Consider the following 17,779-nt stretch of genomic DNA (forward strand, 5'->3'; position numbering starts at 1 on the left):
TATTAAAAAAAAAAAAAAAAGAGCCTGAAACTGTTCGGAACTGCTCCACAAAGACAATATACTGTTATAATACAGCAAAAAGAAAAGAAAAAAAAAACAAGTTAAAATTCTTGTCTGCAGATGTAAAAAGTGTTAAAGTGATGCCACGAAAAGGATGTGTTGGTAGATTTAGCAAATGCAGCAAATCACTTGTGTTGACCTGTTTGGAAAAAAAAAAAAGTCAAATGTTACACAATAAAATAATTTTTTTTTTAAAATCATTGGCGCTATGATTTTAGTACTAGACATAAGCTGGTCAACACAGTGGTTAGTTCACAAGGCCAGTGAGTGGTGGAGTGTAAAAAAAACCCAAAGTGTAAACAAAGCAGTTGCGTTCAGAAACAAACAACAGCAGTAATTGTATTTCTTCAAGTTTTAGATAAAACCTTTTTTTTCTGTTTTTATAACTTGTCAAAGCCTTTTTTGGACAGTGCAGGATTTAATTACTGCTCCGGGAGAGTCGGCGGTTAGCAGACGAGGTGAAGGTGAGACTCTCAGGGGAGAAACTGTGAAGTGTTGTGTTTGTAATAAAGCAGTTGCTGACGGCAACAACAGTGAGGCAGTTTGCGCTAAACGATGCGATGCTCCGCGTGTCCTGATTTAACACCGACTCTCCCCGGGTTCACTGGAACCAAAAGATACCAAGAAAGGATGTACGGCGGAGCCCCCCCCCCCCCTGTTGTTTTTGACATTGCGTCATAACGTTGATGATTATTTGAAATGATTGCACATTCAACGACAACAACATAATCTACGCTGTGAGTTTATCCACACTGATTTGCCCAATGTTGCACGAGCAACTGCCGCCCTCACACAGATGCAGTGTGAATTACCCAAGATACACCGCAGGCTGACCCAGCTGACTGGAGTAAGTTTGCTTTGCGAGGGTTGAGGGAGCCAGTTTCCGCAAAATGCTTGTGAGGAAAGTGATGCTGCAGCACAGGGGCCCTGTCCTAAACTTTAAGCCGGGACACGTTTGGCCTGGTTTAGAGGCTCTCGGAGATGAAAGGAAGGGGCGTGAATTAACAGATTCCTCAGGAGAGAACATGAAAGAGCCTCAAATATTAATAGTCCACGTTCCACGGCTGCACTCAGCAGCTGGCTTTTGTTTTAATGTTTAACCAATTATCCGATTTTCATAGATTATTTCTGCGATTCATCAGAGGAAAACAGGAACGTCTATTCCACATATGGGACCGTGAAGCAGCTGCTACAGAACACTATTAGTGCTTCTTTACTTGCTGCCTGTTTTATTGCTGACAGGTGTGGTGAGACAAAGCAGCTCTGGTGACGTGTTGTAAGGTGCAGTGGACACAAGGGGGCGCTATCGTTCTGTGAGCACGTCTCACACTCCAGGCCTGCTGCTGTTCTGATGTGTGTTCTGTTGGTTTTTTGCTCAGGAACATGTAAGACTATTGCCCAAATTAAATCACTCATCTCTGGTATCTTTTGTGTTACATGCATTTGCATCATGCTCAAATTTGGAACATATAGAGAGGAAAAAGAAGCCGTTTGATTTTTGTTTCCAATTCATCATGAATAAATAAAGCAGAGACTGAGCGCAGTGTTTTTTGTTTTGTTTTTTTTAGTTTGTTTGTTGGTCTGTTTTTCAACATTTAACATCCATCCATCAGATAATAAGAACACCAGGATTATTATGATGTAATTCATAAAACAGCAAAAAAAATATATATATATAAAGATGTGTTCTACATGTACATAAAGACATAGACCTCAAACATAATCAAAGGAAACAATTGGATTGAGCTGTGAGATGTATTTAATAGAGAGAAGTTCTTTATCAACTCAAGATTGGGTCTGTAAATTTAAAATTAAAGCTTTAAAATTACTTTCCCAATTTAGGATCAATTGCAACAGCTGTGAACTGTTCATGTTCACTATATTGTATTGGCCTCGTCTCATTAAAAATACAAGTAAAGACAAGTAAATACAGATTAAGCCCAGAATAGTTAAACACCAGTGACTCGGGGAGTGACCTGTTCAGCTTTGAATGAAATACAGTGCGGTGAATAAAATCTTATAATATCTTTACTTTTTTGTGTGTTTAAATGTTCTTCTGTTAGTGAGCGTCTTTCATAAAGTTGGACCAGATTTTTGGGTATATAATTAAACTACTATTAAGAAAGTACTTATTCGTTTCCATTCATGTATTCTTTTTCTTGCAATAAAACATCTAATCAGTAGTTTTTGCTGCCTGTCATGAATTGCAAAACTTAAAACTGCCACACTCCCCAACAGAAATAAAGGATGTAGGACTGTCTATGACGAGCAAAATAAGCAGCAGGAAGGACCGAGGGGGGAAAAAAACAACAATCCAGAAACACCAACTTAGGGCAGAGGAATTCCCATAAGTATCTATATCATAATGTGTGTGAGAATGTTTGTTTATCTAAAATGTTTACACACCAGCATCAGTCTGGCAACAACAAACGGCTGATGTGTGACGTGTGCCATGGCCCCGATAATGAACCAAAAAAAGTGCCTGGAGGCTGATTGTAAAGAGGTTACAATGTTCTTTTTAGTCTTTAATGAACCAAAAAAAGAACAAATAATGAGTCTATTAACTGGCTATATAGTGTCTATAAAACTCCTATGAAGAATTCATAAAGAATGTATAAAGTGCCTATAAAGAGTTTGTATGAAAGCATATAAGGAACTTCTAATGTGTCTCAATATAGAATCTACAAAGAGCCCATAAATAGCTTATATATAAACACATGAAGTGCTTATAAATGGTCTATAAAGTGCATAGTCTATGAACATCATAAAGAGGAACTATAAAATGCCTATTAAAAGGCTAAAAGGCATTTACAAAGAGTCGTTAAAGTATTTATAAATGGCTGATAAATTCCCTTTAAGGAGTGAATAAAGGGTCTTTAAACACCCTATAAAGTGTTTACAAAGCACCTATAAAATGTCAATGAAATGCCTATTGACATCCTATAAAATGACTATAAAACGCCAACAATATTCCTAAAAAGTCATTTTAAATTGCCTATAGAAATGTTTATAAAGTGTCTATAAACCACATGTAAAGGACCTATAAAGTGACAATGAAATGCTTATTAGGAGTCTACAAAACACCTATAAAGAACTAATAAAGAGCCTGTAAAGAGCTAATCATTTTGCCATTATTGACCATTATAGGCTCTTAATTGGCATTTTTTGAATTGAGCCTGTTCAAACTACCATTTTTCTTATCTAGTTATGCATTCCTTGTGCGCACTCCAGAATATATCTTCACAAATGCAAAAAAAAAAAAAAATAGAAAGAAGAAGAAGCAATATACAGTATATGTGTGCTCAAAACCCTGGAGTAACATGCAGAACTTTTAAAGCGCACATAACTGTGAGTTTACCGGCACAGGAAACAAGTTTCAGAACTCGTGAGGTGCTGTTTGTTCTTTTACATGCCTGTGAACACACAGGGACGGATATAGGTCAGTCAAAAACAAACAATGCTGCAAATTACAGTCAACTATTAAAGCCATTTCTCGGCTCGCATTGGCTCCTAAACTAGCAGTAACCCAGATAAATAAAAGCTCTCTGCACCATCATTTCAGCCTGTCAGGTTAGAGCCATTGATAAATTAGCATGCAGCACTCAGAGATTTGGGTCAGATGTTCACAGTTGGATTTTTTTTTTTTTTTATAAAGCTCACATTATCGGATTGGTTGTCTCAAGTATTAAAAAAAAAACGGAGGGGAAAAAAAAAAACCCCCCAATACAACTTTGCTGTTCGTTTGATCAGGATCCAAATCAATGTTGAAATGATGTGCAAATACTTAAAGAGCCACTGCTGTTGATGAAGTGCTGCCAAAGTGCAGTAACGGAACGACTTGACTGAAAAACTGAAGACACACATAAAGAGATTTGCAGGCTGGCTCAGAATGTGGAGAGCTGGTGTCAAAACTAAACGGAAACAAAGTGGAGATAAACAACAATGAAGCCCGCCATATGTTGCTCAGACTCACACACACACACACACACACACACACACACACACACACACACACACACACACACACACACACACACACACACACACACACACACACACACACACACACACACACACACACACACACACACACACACACACAGGGTTGTTCACTTTTCCACCGGCACATGGGCTGGGCTGGGCCTCGACCCCACACCGCCGGAGAAGTCCACCAACAAACCACCAGTCCGACGTAAGCGTCGTGACGGGCAGGTGAGTGGAGGATAAAACAGGTCTGACTGTATGACGCCATTGAAGGGAAACTCAGGGTGGAGCCGCCAGAATAAAGCCGCGCTTGTTCCACGGGACCGGAGCCGCATAACGCGTGGCCCTGCAACATGTTTCACGCGGTACAATGAGAGCTTGTTTACAAATCGAGAGAGGGGGAAAAGGGGGCCGAGGGATGATATGTAGCCAACATACACATAATGTTGTGTATTCTCATCGACCTGGGTGTTTCCAGGTGAAAGAGGGAGGAGCTGCGAGAAACAGGGACTCAGGAAATGGACCTGCCTCTAAAACAGGCCAATGAAGAGCTAAATAATGAGCTCAGTGTTGACCGTTTTTCAAACGTAAAGGTGTAAAATTGACACGGATTGATTCTTAACTGCAATTTAATTGTATCTGTTAGTGTGAGGTAACAAAGTACTAATACTTCTTCGAATAGTTTTTGGGCAGTCATTTATCAGGCGTTAAAGATTTACTTCCTGCATATTCAGAATAAGAATCGGGCCTGGGTTTAGTGTTGATTCATTCTTCTTCCTTCCATAGATTTCATATGGCACGGATTAGAAACAACTGCATTAAATCCTTAACTGATAACTGAACAAATATTAATGTGTCACAAAATAAAAAGATGCCAGAATATGGAAGGCGAAGAAAACACAGTGCCCGGAGAACATGGTGTCAGTGACGGAGAGAAATTGTAATTACATGGCTGACATTGGACCAGATAAAATAGAGGACAGTGTTAATTTGGAACTGAAACTCATTCCAGAAACATCACCTTCCACCTATTGTGGAAAGATGTTTCAAAATATTCAGGGTCACGCGTGAACGGTAAACAGAAGCATCACCCACAGGAGTTTTTTTTTTTACTGTTTATACTTACTATTTCGACTACTAATTGACCAACAAATTCGAATTTCTATCTTAACGGGTTGTTGATAATTCGTGATTGAGCTGAAATGGGGCTGCAGGCAATTGCTGCTGACACACAGTGAAGAGTGCAGTGAGGGGTTAACGTCCGGGACGATCACTCACAGTCAGAGCAGAGTCGAGGTGGATGTGGCTCAGTCGGCAGAGCAGGCACTCGTCACATGCCAAGGTTGGCAGTTTGATCACCCTCTCACTCTGTCCGAGTGTCCTTCAGCAAGACGACCGGACCGGAGGGGTCTCCCTGTGGTGAGAGCTACATTAAGTGTGAGGGTGAATCCGGGTATTCGAGTAAAGTAAAGTCATTGTGGGATCGTGGAGGAAGCCAGACGAGAGACGGACACAGAGGGAACATGCAAATCTCCCCCCCCCCCCCCCCCACCCGAATGGCTTCTTCTGAACATTTAAAACGATTATCCACAATGAAAGAGGAATCTTATCACTGTGACTCGCTCAGTGATAGGTGATAGATGGATGGATAGCTCAATCCTCACCGGGATTCCCTCTGAAAGGTCACTCAATGAAGCAGAAGAGAATCAAAAGCTGTTGGCTCCCAATCTTTTTCACTCTTTTCAATGTTATTTCATTAAAACCAATCTTCTTTTAATGAAAAAGAAAACCTCTCTCTTTTTTCCCCCCACTTAAATGACTCCTCACTGCTTTATGTTTAAGGTCACAGTCGACCTCGTGAGTCACATGATAACGAGAGTTTTTATTTTTTTAATCTTGTAAATGAATCACATACCTATTCCGATGTTGCTTAGCATTCCTGAATGAAAAAGAAAAGGAGGGACAGATGAGTAAGAACATTAAATGTATAACGTTTTGAAGGTCAAAAGGCTCATTTTAAATTTGAAACTTTTATATGACCCCCAATAACTTTTATATGTAGAAGGAAAAAAGAAAAAAAAGTTTAGTTTGTCCTCCAGACTGTAGGTTTATTATTTCACTCTCCAAAAAGTTGGAAACTTGTGACAGTAAATGAATTTTGATGACTGCGTGCTCCTGAAATGTGGCTCCATCTAAGTGGCGTTTAAGAGCAGAGTGTCCCAGCTGTGGCGGTGACCTTAATAAAAAAAAACGGGAAAAAAACGCACAAAGACTCGTGTTGTGAATGAATGAGTGGGCTTGTGGGGCGAGGCACTTGGGCATGGGTGTGTACTGTCACAGCCTCTAACACAGCCTATTTGTTTTTGTTTGTTCCCGTTCCTGGAGGTTTGCTGTTAGGTTGGAGGGGGGAGAGCATGTGTGAAGTTAAAGAGCCCAAGATGTTTTACAGATTTCACTTCACAGACGTCCGGGTTGCCACATAACCTTCGTACAATATCGGCATAGTTACACGAGCCTGGCCTGCACATAATCTCCTATCAATAATTCACACAATATCAATGCGGAAACATTGTTCTATTTCCTTTTTTTTTTTTTTTTTTAAATGAGCATGATTACAGTTTCAGGTTTTCTAATTATCAATGACAAGGTCATATGATGGACTTACGCTGCCTGGCAGTTAATAAAGTGCTAATGAAGCCATGAAATCAACGCTTTTCAGGAACCCCAGGGTGCAAATAAACTAGAAGATAATTAGTTGCATCCTAAAAAAGGGAACAGCTTGAGCGGTTTGCGTCGTTTCCGCAGAGCAATAAGAGTTGAGATTTCAAATTGTTAGGACCGGGGGCCCTTTCCATGGGCATTTTGCATGTTCTTAGCTATTATATGTCCTGTTTATGGTCATTCTGTCAGCCTGCAGGAGGTCAGTGAGACATGATTGAGAGAGAAAAGCAGACGATGGCTATCCTTTTTACAGAGATCTTAAGGTCTAACGTTATATTTATCCACCTCAAAGGTGAAGGTTATCTATTCAATGAGTTCAATGAGTTGAAATGTAAAATGCCATTGCTTTACAAAACACACAGAGACACTCAAGGCAGAGCAGTGACTCATCAGCATCATGAAACACGTTGCTTTCTAACGTGATATGACATGAAGCCAGCTTATGCCTCGGCCCTCTCCATCTCCCCACAACTCGTTTCTCGTGTGGCCTTTTGGGAAAAGTAATTGCTTATTCATGATATGGACAGTCGTGCCCTTGACTGCATGAGGTGTAAGGGTATATGCGATGGGTGGCCGGATTTAACATTGGTAATGGAGGGCTTTCAGTATGAGACATTTTTTTTCTAGATTTTACTCTACCTTCAGGAAAAACGTTCTGGTTTGCTATTTGCTTCCGTGGGCTTGAATTATTTAGTCCAATAGTTCAACGATTACCATCATGTAATCATTTTTCAGTTTTACAAACAGTAAAATGAACTATTACATAGTTCACAGCATTCAAATAGTGTAACTCGAAGTGTGACAGACTTTAAGGCCGACTGGTGATTTTGTTCCTCCATCATTGCTATTATTTTAAGCACTACGTTGTCCTCCATGTAATAACTCCTTCATGTCTTCACGTTCAGTGTGGATTACCTAGCACAGGTTGCGTTTCCTCCATGCTATAAATAACTCCATCCCACACTGTCTGTTTTGGGACAGGGCCTGATGTTGTGCTTACCGGAGGTGACGCTGTGTTTCCCTGCAGGTTTGCCGTGATGCCACTATAGGAAAGCAGCACAGCTCAGACTGGACGTGAAATACGAATTTGATTTATACTGGATGAGCATTAGAGAGCATCATTGGAATAACCCCAGCTGTGACGATGACGGCTCATTTCTCTCCCCCCCGGTGTCACTCTGGTGTTACTTTGAGGAGGCCGAGTGGGAGGAGATATGCAGATGGGGTCAGTGGGGCCCTATTAGTGGCGTCTGTGGTCCCCCCCCAAACTCACAGTGGACCGTTGTCAGTTGAACAGAGTCCACCACACCCACAGCCAGCACCAAGGGGCAACACTCAACAAGGTGACATTCTGCTTTATAGCACAGCCACGCTCAAGACATTTTTTTTGAGTCAATGTGGTTTGAGATATTTTGACAGAACTAGTTGGAGTGGAATATTTAGAGCAGCGCTTACCTTTGATGGAGGAATATTTTTTTTGTTGCTGCAATTTAATTGTGACCTCGGGGTGAAGACTCTTTCATCTAACCTTTTTACTCAACAGGAGGATATTCAAAGATGCATTTTGCCAAGGCTGTGAGTACTTTTACCGTGATGACTTTATTTCTGTCACTGGTTGAAACCAAGTTCTACAGACCGGTTGAGTTTCAACCACATAAAGCTGGGCTTTCTCCACACCATGATCAAGGAAATCCCACCAGTCGACACAAGTAAGTTCTCTCTCTCTCTCTCTCTCTCTCTCTCTCTCTCTCGAATTCAGCTTTATCAAGCTATGATAATTAATAATTACTTGTCACGCTTTTCTTCTCTCATCTTTTTTTTTCATCTATTCTGAAAGGAACCACTGTGCATATGTCGTTGAGAAGACAGTGTCTTTCACCATGCAGGACGGGGCAGCGCCGTACGTAAAAGCAGAGTACAACAAGTGTTCCTGGGGTCAGAAATGTCCCACTCTTTTGTGAGTAAACGGCAGAGTTTTGAGATAATATATCAATGACAATATAAAACACTTCATGACTTCATCTTCCCTCAGGTATCGTCTGATGTACAAGCCGATGTTCAAGGTGGCACATAAAACTGTCACCGAGCTGGAATGGCGTTGTTGTCCCGGGTATTCTGGTTACAGCTGCATGAAGGGGCATCCAGTTTACCAACACCCTATGAGGATGATGCCTCCATTCAAGGGTCCACCAATGAAAGGACCAAGTTACAAAGGTCCCATGTTCAAAGGTCCCATGTTCAAGGGCCCACCTATTAACACAGATATGAAAGCCAACCCATGGAGTCAGGCTAAAGGACCTCCCACTGGCAGCTTTCACTCTTACCCCATGCGCCACTTTGGGATTCCAATGTCCTCCCCCTATCCAGACCCCTCCTTCGAATCTTATCCATCTGAACCAGAGCCAATGCCAGAGCCAATGCCAGAGCAGCATCACACAGAGGATGGCCAAGAACATGAACATGAGCACATCCAAGGACCTGAGGAGATTCTCCCAGAGGAAATCCCTCCTCCTCCTCCCACTGGTGGTGAACAGCCCCATGAAGAGATCATGGGTGGGTTGACATTTCTAATTCTAACATTAACTCTTAATCCCCACTGAGAAGTGGAAATAAAGGTGTTACGTGTAACACTGAATCACCTCCACTCTTGTTGACTGTGTGGTTATGGCGAGTCACTGCTATGTTCAGTCTGCTCTCTGTCCGGCTCTAAGAGCTTTGGCAGTTTGCTGTTAGCTTGTAATTACCAGCAGCTTCTGTCTCCGTCATATTTCCCATTCAACAGTGGTTAAACCGGCTTCTTCTTCTCATGTTGAACTAATCACAGACTAAATGCCACAGTGTGTGTATGGGTTTTTGTTTTTTTTAATTAAGTATAGCACATCATGATTCTGGTTTCCTCACTTCCTGTTGATAAGCTTACTTGACTGTTGTAAATGTTGTTAGACATTTTTATCTCTGAAGACTAGCTTATGATATTATTTGAATTAGATTTGAATTGTAGTCCCAACAGAGTGCTTTTTTCCTAACGTGTATTTCTTCTTATCTGTAACACCTCATCTCTCGTTCCTCAGGCCCGGCTCTTGACAGTGAGACAGAGGAGCGAATGTACCAAATAGAAGAGGATGTGCGGCGTCTAAGCCAAGGGCTTGAGACCCTGAGAGAAACTGTGAACGGGCTGGAGGCGAGTTTGCGAGCTTCTCTAAGAGAAGATGCCAACAGGATGCTGTCAGCTCTGCTCAACGCCGCCCCAGGTCCTGTTCCTGCTCCAGCTTTGGCTTCAAATCCCTCCACTGTAGGGTTTGTTGAAATTCCTGGGGGAGACCCTGAGAAAGAAGGTCTAGATGGTAGACATGTCTTCCCAGACCTCACAGGACTGAATGGGCGGGTGGAGGAGCTCAGGACAGAGCTGCACGCTAAGACCGCAGAGCTACAGGAACTCAAAGCCACAGTGAAGGGACACGATGGTGCGCTGATGAAGATCTCCAGAGCAGAAATTGTGTCGGACTCCACAGGCAATCTGGAGGGAGACGTGGAGAAGCTCATTGATGCCAAACTAAGCGACATCAGGAAAGAGATTCTTGGTAGGCTTGAGAAAGACGTTGAAGGCGCAGAGAGCAGGTGTGAAGAGAAAGCTGGTGACGAGCGGCGTCGTTGCCAGAGGGAACAAAGTGAGCAGCAGGAACAGATAGAAGACGCTCTGGATAAGAGCACAACAGACTTGAGAGAGGAACTGAGAAGTTTTAAATCAGATATTGATGGTGTAAAGGCTGTGGAAAGCTGCTGTGGTAGGATGGGTGGGCTTGTTGAAAGGGTGCAGCAGCTGGAAACATCAGTGGCAGGCTTCAACCAGTCCCAGGGGCACCTGAGGGTGGAGCTGGATGGACACAAAGACCACATAGAGGGAATGTTGGAGGGCCGTCTGGCTTATATCGAAGCCAAGCTCAATGTGACTGGGCAGGGTAAGAGTCATGACTGTCGAAGGAGTGACGGCGTCCCAGACAGAGCTAAGACAGGACAGGCTATGGAGGTCAGGCTGGAGGGCAAGTTGAAGGCTCTGGAGGGCCGTTTACTAACAGCTTTTGAAGAGCTGGGTAACGCCACGGCCCCCGCCCTGCTGGAGGGTCAAGCTGTCCCTACTCTGGAGACAGAGCTTGAATCCCTCCGAGGGAGATTCGAGATGGACGTGGATCGAGTGCAAAAGCACCTCAGCAACCTCGAGGTTCTCTGCTCCTCTTCCTGCTCCTCCACCCAAAAGTCTGCCGTCCAGGGAGACTCTGCAGCAACGAGTGACGACCCGGCAGCGGAGCAGAATATGAAGAAGGTTCTGGACATGCAACAAGGCCGTTTAAATAGTCTCAACAACACACTGCAGAACATTGTAAAGAAAATGACCGTCAAGCACCAGCAGGAACAAGCAAAGAAAGAGTCTCCAATTCAAGGGGAGCTGACAATCATCCAGTTCAATGTGCGTTCAGTCAACAAAACTGTGAAGGTCCTCCAGGACTCACTTGGGGCTGTGGTTCACCAGGTGGGACAAGCCAATAGCTCCTGGCATGAGCGAGAGGCTCGACTGGCCCAGCAAATAAAGGGTGTCGTCCAGCTGGTTGGACATCAGGCTTCCATGCTCGGCGCAGGTGAGCGCAGACTGACCCGACTCAAGGCAGAGCTGCAGGAGATGAGGAGGCGTCTGGCTGAGGAGGTTCGGGGGTGTCGCAGCACTGCCATGGTAGTGAAAAAAGAGGTGACTGAGGTCGGTGGCCGTGTCGCCAGTGTGGAGGACCAGTGTAAAGGCCTGAACTACTTGGCAGAGGACCTCGAAAGGATTAGAGACGAGCTGGAGAGACAATCGAATGGCCTCCTGCTGCAGGTCAACGGGACTCTGTCCAGCCACGCTCAGCAGCTGTCGGAGCTGAAAGGCGAACTCAGAAACTGCAGCTCCAAGGTCGAGCCAACGCAGCAGAGTTTCGAGATAGAGACAGAGGAAAGGCGCGGGGACACCTTCACTTTGAATTAGCTCAGTTTATTAGGACCATCAATTATAAACATGACCATAGAAGAGACAGGGAATATTCTGCAGGCCCCAATGGAGTTCCACTAAAACATTTTGATATTTGTATTTGCAAACATGTTGAACCTGCACTGAAATAAAGTTGGCTTTTGTTAACTAACAATATCCAACAGCAACAATAAAGGCAGCTATTTCTGACAGCATTCAGAAGCTTAAAATGGAGATTATGAAGGTGAACTGGTGAACTGGTTAACAATTAAAGGGAGTGATGAGAAAAGGAAAAATAACCAACTGCACCTGTGTAACTGTACTGTCGCTGAAAAGTGGATTTGGACATTTATCAGTGTTTACATTTTTTGTACTTCTTTTTATGTCTAGACTACAAATATCTTTGATGTAATATGTTTGTTTTTTTTAAATATAAAACCCCAACTTTTAAGAATTTGTTTTTTTCTACTTGTACTTCTGAATAAATGTTACAATATCTAATCCTGATGTTTGTTCAAGGTGTTTTCAAAGTCCAAAGAACACGTTTCTTTATAACTGTTGATTCTTGCTTAACAAACATTTCAGAAAACAACTTTAAAATGCATAAATATATGTAAATATAAACCAAAGAAGAAAACTATTGCATTCAAGTATGTGTACTGTACCAGCATTACTTGTACTCATCAATTTTAACATGAATATTGATTATAAAATGATTACCATAATAACAGTACACTCACTCAAAGTAATGTACAATAATACGTTGGCAGATACTGATGGCAATAAGGCCAGAGGTTGCTGAGAACATAGTTGATTTCTAATTGGTTTGTTAGTACAATTTAACACCTTTTCAAGATTCTGTGAGGAGAAAAAGTAAAATACTTTTAAGATCTCTCGGTTCATACAGAACATGAAGGTTAAGCTCGACTTTTACCACTATCAATGTTTTAGAAAGTTCTTGTACTTCACAAATGCATGGTAGTAGCACAACCACTAGAGGGGAGTAGAGAAACATTAGAAATTATCAACTATAAAGACATGGAAGTGGTCTAAAATGTGCCAATTGAATCTTACAATAAAAAAAAAAGAAGAAAAAAAGTCCAGAGAGCTGCTGGAAGAAGACCCATTTGTTTTCAATCACTGCCAATGTGATCAAGAAAAAGAAAGACAGCAGTGGAGCACTTCACTACATGTAATTTCTCTCTGTAGGCTGAAAGTCTACGAAACTGAACCCAGTTTTGCTCGACTCTCACTGGACAATACAGTTAGACTGGAGGTGACCTTGCTAATAACCCACCCCGTTAGCTCCTGTTCCCGTATCGGACAAACAACCATTAAAATGACAGCTATGTGGGAGATGAGCCCACTGCTGTGTGAAAACGTTTCAGCCCGAGACATGTGGTGAATAATAACGAGGGGAATGCCAGGCCGGAAAAGGACAGATGAGATAGACGCTAGATTTATGTCGGTTTGAGGAGGTGAGCGATGCAGAAATTTCAAGATGCAAACGCAGGCCAAGATAATGATGCGTGTTCATGCATCCACATACACGAAGCGTGAGAATAAGAACTGTTTTTTTCCGGGAGAAACCTTTTCACACAAACACGGGAAAACTCTACCCCTTCTCACATGGCTTGGTTGAAAATAATCAACGTCCATCTTCCCAAACAACTTCACCCAACTTGTGGTCATCGGGCGCAAGTGCTGATCATCAATGGCCGAGAGAGTCACACACTCACATTATGTCACGAGACATGATCAAACAGATGAAGGTGTCAAATTGTAGATATTCTGTGAATCACTGCTCCCTCTTTGGTACAAGTCTCCACAGAACTTCTCTCATCATTGTTTTGGCTTGCTCACTTTCTTTTCTGTATTCCTCCAATGCTTCCGTTAAGTTCAAACTTCACACAAGCCCAGACAACAACGCATTAATCTTGTTTGTTTCCAACTCACTTGGGCAGAAAGGGCAGCCGGGGCTCTGGTGAATTTGTCTCCTCTGACTCTCTTTGCTGCTCACTCATGGATCCGATGTTGAGTTTACACTCCCGGCACAGCTCGCAGACTGTCACCGAACTAAGAGCGTGCCCCCAAATCACAAAAGGCAAAAGCTGCCCTTCCACCAAGCCAGAGGACGGAGGATATTTGGGGGCGAGCAGACGGCAGCGGTGGGTGTAAATGTGAATCATCCTATGTAACACCCTTGGCAGAAGCTTAAGGTGAAAGGAGAGCTTTTGTCCTCATTAAAGTGATGGCCAAAGAATGGACGGTGTTGATTACAGTTGGCGCACACAGGACAACGCTCAGGAGGCTGTTGCCTTAAATCAAGGACTCTGAGCTTCTTAGTAATAAGCCCCGGGAGCTGACAGTTTCCAGGAAGCAGCAGCGTGTGAAGCTGTATTGCCTCTATTGTCCTCTGGACAGAGAAGCTAAACAATAATAAAAAAATAAATAAAAAAAAAGCTTGTAAAATACTATGAATGTTTTATACAATAGCTACTCAAGTCAAGAAGGTGAAATACTGAGTCTTCACTGAGACACAAGTAACTTGACTGCAGTTTGACCGACTCCTCAAAGCAATCAACACATCTGAAGGATGAATGCGGATAATGTAGAGGAAAGGAATTCCTGCCTGTGGCGCAAAGATCTTTCCATAAACATGAAGCTTTTATGAGCAGGAAGTGCCCAAAAGGTCAGTGAACTATAGATCGGCGGACTTAATAATTTACATTGTGCATGACATCGATGTTCGGAGCATCAGGTGCATAAAGGTCAGACACAGAAACATCAGCTCAAGATCGCCTCGTCTCTTTCAAACATGCAATTAAAGTTAAAGTCATTTACATAGTATTTGACTAAAAATTGTCTTTTAAAAAAAAACTTTTTTTTAATGCTGGTTTGTGATTTCTAATGCCTGAAAATAACCCATACACCAGCATCACGTGTCAGCGGATTCATCAAACCTGCCAACAAAGACGATGCAAGACACAAAATATACGTGGAGTACGTGGCACGTTGTGTCAGATTCATGAACGTGTCCCTCTTGCATGGGCTGGAGGTAATTTGTGGTTCAGTGTATTGCTTAATGACACTTTGAAATGTGAACACGGAGGAGAAATTGCTCCACCATCTGAGCCACAGCTTCCCCAAAAAGTCAGGAAAAAGCTCAATGCTTTGGTCTGTATTATAATTCTCACGTATGTAGACTAATGATGTCAGTGAGATTTTGAGCAAAGTAGGTTTGTTTTTTTTGCAGATTTTTTTTTACACATCACAGTCCTTCTACACCCATTTTTATCAAAGTTAAAGTCTCTTAGAGGTTTGCAGCCCGAAATAAACAGTTCAGAGAATATCAGTGTTAGTGCTATGAGTCAGAACTGCTGTGACCACATTGTTATGGTCACGGCTTATTTTTTTATTAAATTCTTTTTTTTTTTTTCATTATCTCACCACCAGGTAAAAGGGGGGACACAATAAATGAATCATCAACATTACACAGAAGCATTACACACACAAAAAAGTCTCCAAAGGGCCATTTAATGGGCATCGAAGTCGAAACCAGCCAAAACGCAGTGTGCAAGTAAATAAGCAAATATTTGAACTGTTTAGAGAAGCAGATGGTAAAAACATCGTTTTTATTTTTCATTATCCAGCCATCAGCCTGTCTTGGCTAAGAAAAAGTTAAGTAAGTGCACTATGAATAGTTATAATAGTGCAGGGTCATGGTAACTTGTATGACTGGTAAAAAAAAAAAAAAAAAGAAAAAGCTGCAGTTCCATTAATTATCAGAGGAAGATTTCTCATGCTGACATCGTTATCATGTAATGGATACAAACTGCAATAACGCAATACGAACTAATTAGACATTTATTTTCACAGACACTTCTTTTATATTTTTCTTTTTCCAACTCATCTTTGGCCTGAATGGAGATTTCACTAATTAGAATGACAGTTGCTGCATAAAAAAACAGAAAAATAAATAATGTTTTGATGCGTGAGAGATGTTTACCACTCAGCATTCAGATTATTCACAGACGGCAGGCAAGCCAAAATTTCCAGCAGTGCCAATTAATCATTTTGCGGTTGCTTATCAGATGAATTCTGTTGCCTGAAGCTTTGTAATCCCGTCTCTTAGCGGGTTGAAAGACGGCTTCCTCCTTCAACTGCAACTTCTAACTCGGAGGAAGGCTGGGAGCATTTGACTCCTTGTCTAGAAAAAAAACCCAATGTGCCTAAAAAGTCATGCCTTCACAATATCTTACAGATGTGTATGGATCTCTTCATGAAGGGTAACAGCAAATACATTTCTAACATCTACTCACACAAACACTTGTGATGACTTTGTATCAACAACAGGACAAAAGTCTCTGTCATTCGATTTCCTTGAAACTTCCAGCTGTTTTTCATGGTTCATAGATGATAATATCCCTTTGAACTCCACGAGGACAAGAAAGGATTATCGCCCTTTTACATCACAGCATTACGTTTGATTTCAGCGCTCAAGGTCACTTTATTAAACTGTGCTTAATGCCTCGTCTCCAGAGGCAATACTTATGTGTCCCTGAAAGGGATAACTGTACACAGCGAGGTCTGTCAACCTCTTTCACGAGTAAATCTCCAGTTGTTCAGTTTCTGAACATACAGTACCTATGAGGACCCACTGATATTTGACCTCTGAAGTAAATATGAAAATACCATGCATCACTATCTTTGGACTACAACAGCTGGTCATTGGCATTTCAGAATAAGAAAATACTTTTATGTACATCTCCATTCACTAGACTGTAAATATACTTTCTTTTTTTTTAACACTTTAACGGCACCAGAAACGCTAAGCTATTATTTGAAGAAATAGGTTTGTGTCTATAAATACATATAGAAATTCCATAGAATGTATGAACTGCACTATAATGAGTATTACAACACCGTTGGACCATTATTTGTAGCTTTATTGAGTTATAAATGACTAAGGTTTGGTATTTGGTATTTATAAGTATTTGGCATCTTCTCTGTCGTGTCAAATACAATAATAAATGTCTTTGTTAAATCACAGATACAGTGCTGCGAATCCATGGGATTGTAATGTTTTTCTTCATATTTACACCGAAACTTGCCCGACGCCTGCACCCATGACGCAACGCTCTTGCATGGCGTAACATTAACTTGTCATCCACTAAGGCTCGTCTCGCTGCCCAGGTGGAAAACGACTCCCCCTCACGTTCGACACGATCTCCCAACGAATTCCAGCTCATTGGGATCATCCTCCGCCCGCTGCCAGCTTCAATAAGTCAGCGGCGGGGCTTGGTCGCGCGGTGCATGCGGGCCGGACTCGTGACACTTAAGTTCATCTGGACGCGTCCGAGCGAGTGGCCTGAGAAGGAGCGGGGACCCTGTGCCGAGGTATTAATGTGACAGTGCTCTTCTTCGCAGCTCTGACAGCCTGCAGCCTCGGCACAGCTCAGCGAGTGAGCCCACGCTCCCTTAAGCAGCTTTCTATGACTGTCAGTCTGCGAGCGCCGCTGCTCCGAGCAAAACTGCATGGGTGGGTATGATAAAGTAGGATGACACAGCGCCCGAGGTTCAGTTCAAATGCTCCCTTTCGGGACTGGATTTACTGTGTGACCGCAGATGACACTTTATTTTCTAAAGTGGTTGTCACGTTCTTTTTTTAGACTTGCAAATATAGTCACAGCCGACTAAATCTCATTGAAGGTGCAAATTACACATTAAAGGTCCGACGTAACAAAGGGCGTGGTGTTAAAAAGAAAGACAAGTCAGTAGGTGACATGCTCTATAGCTGGTGATAGGGCACTCAAAATGGAAATATTCAACCCTCTAATGTTATTTGAATATATATTTCAAGATAAAGTAAAAATACAGTCTTACGTGTGTGAGTTACTTAAACTCAGTACACATATGACTCTTCTCCATTTGAAATATAACAAAATCCAAATCTTAAACTGAGGAAAAATATCACAATTTCCAGGACAGATACTGTGATATACGACATGTACTGGC

At 42.1% G+C, this 17,779-nt stretch overlaps 1 protein-coding gene across 1 annotated transcript; it reads left to right on the forward strand.

The window, feature by feature from the left end:
* Positions 1-8,358: 8,358 nt before the first annotated feature.
* Positions 8,359-11,779, forward strand: emilin3a (elastin microfibril interfacer 3a; the record flags this gene model as incomplete). The annotated part of the gene is made up of 4 exons (XM_080496274.1): positions 8,359-8,474; positions 8,603-8,722; positions 8,798-9,318; positions 9,837-11,779. 4 exons carry the CDS (start codon positions 8,359-8,361, stop codon positions 11,777-11,779), a joined length of 2,700 nt encoding a protein of 899 aa, XP_080352400.1.
* Positions 11,780-17,779: the final 6,000 nt, after the last annotated feature.

This window comes from Blennius ocellaris (genome assembly GCF_963422515.1).
Source record: "Blennius ocellaris genome assembly, chromosome: 5".
Taxonomy (NCBI): Eukaryota; Metazoa; Chordata; class Actinopteri; order Blenniiformes; family Blenniidae; genus Blennius; species Blennius ocellaris.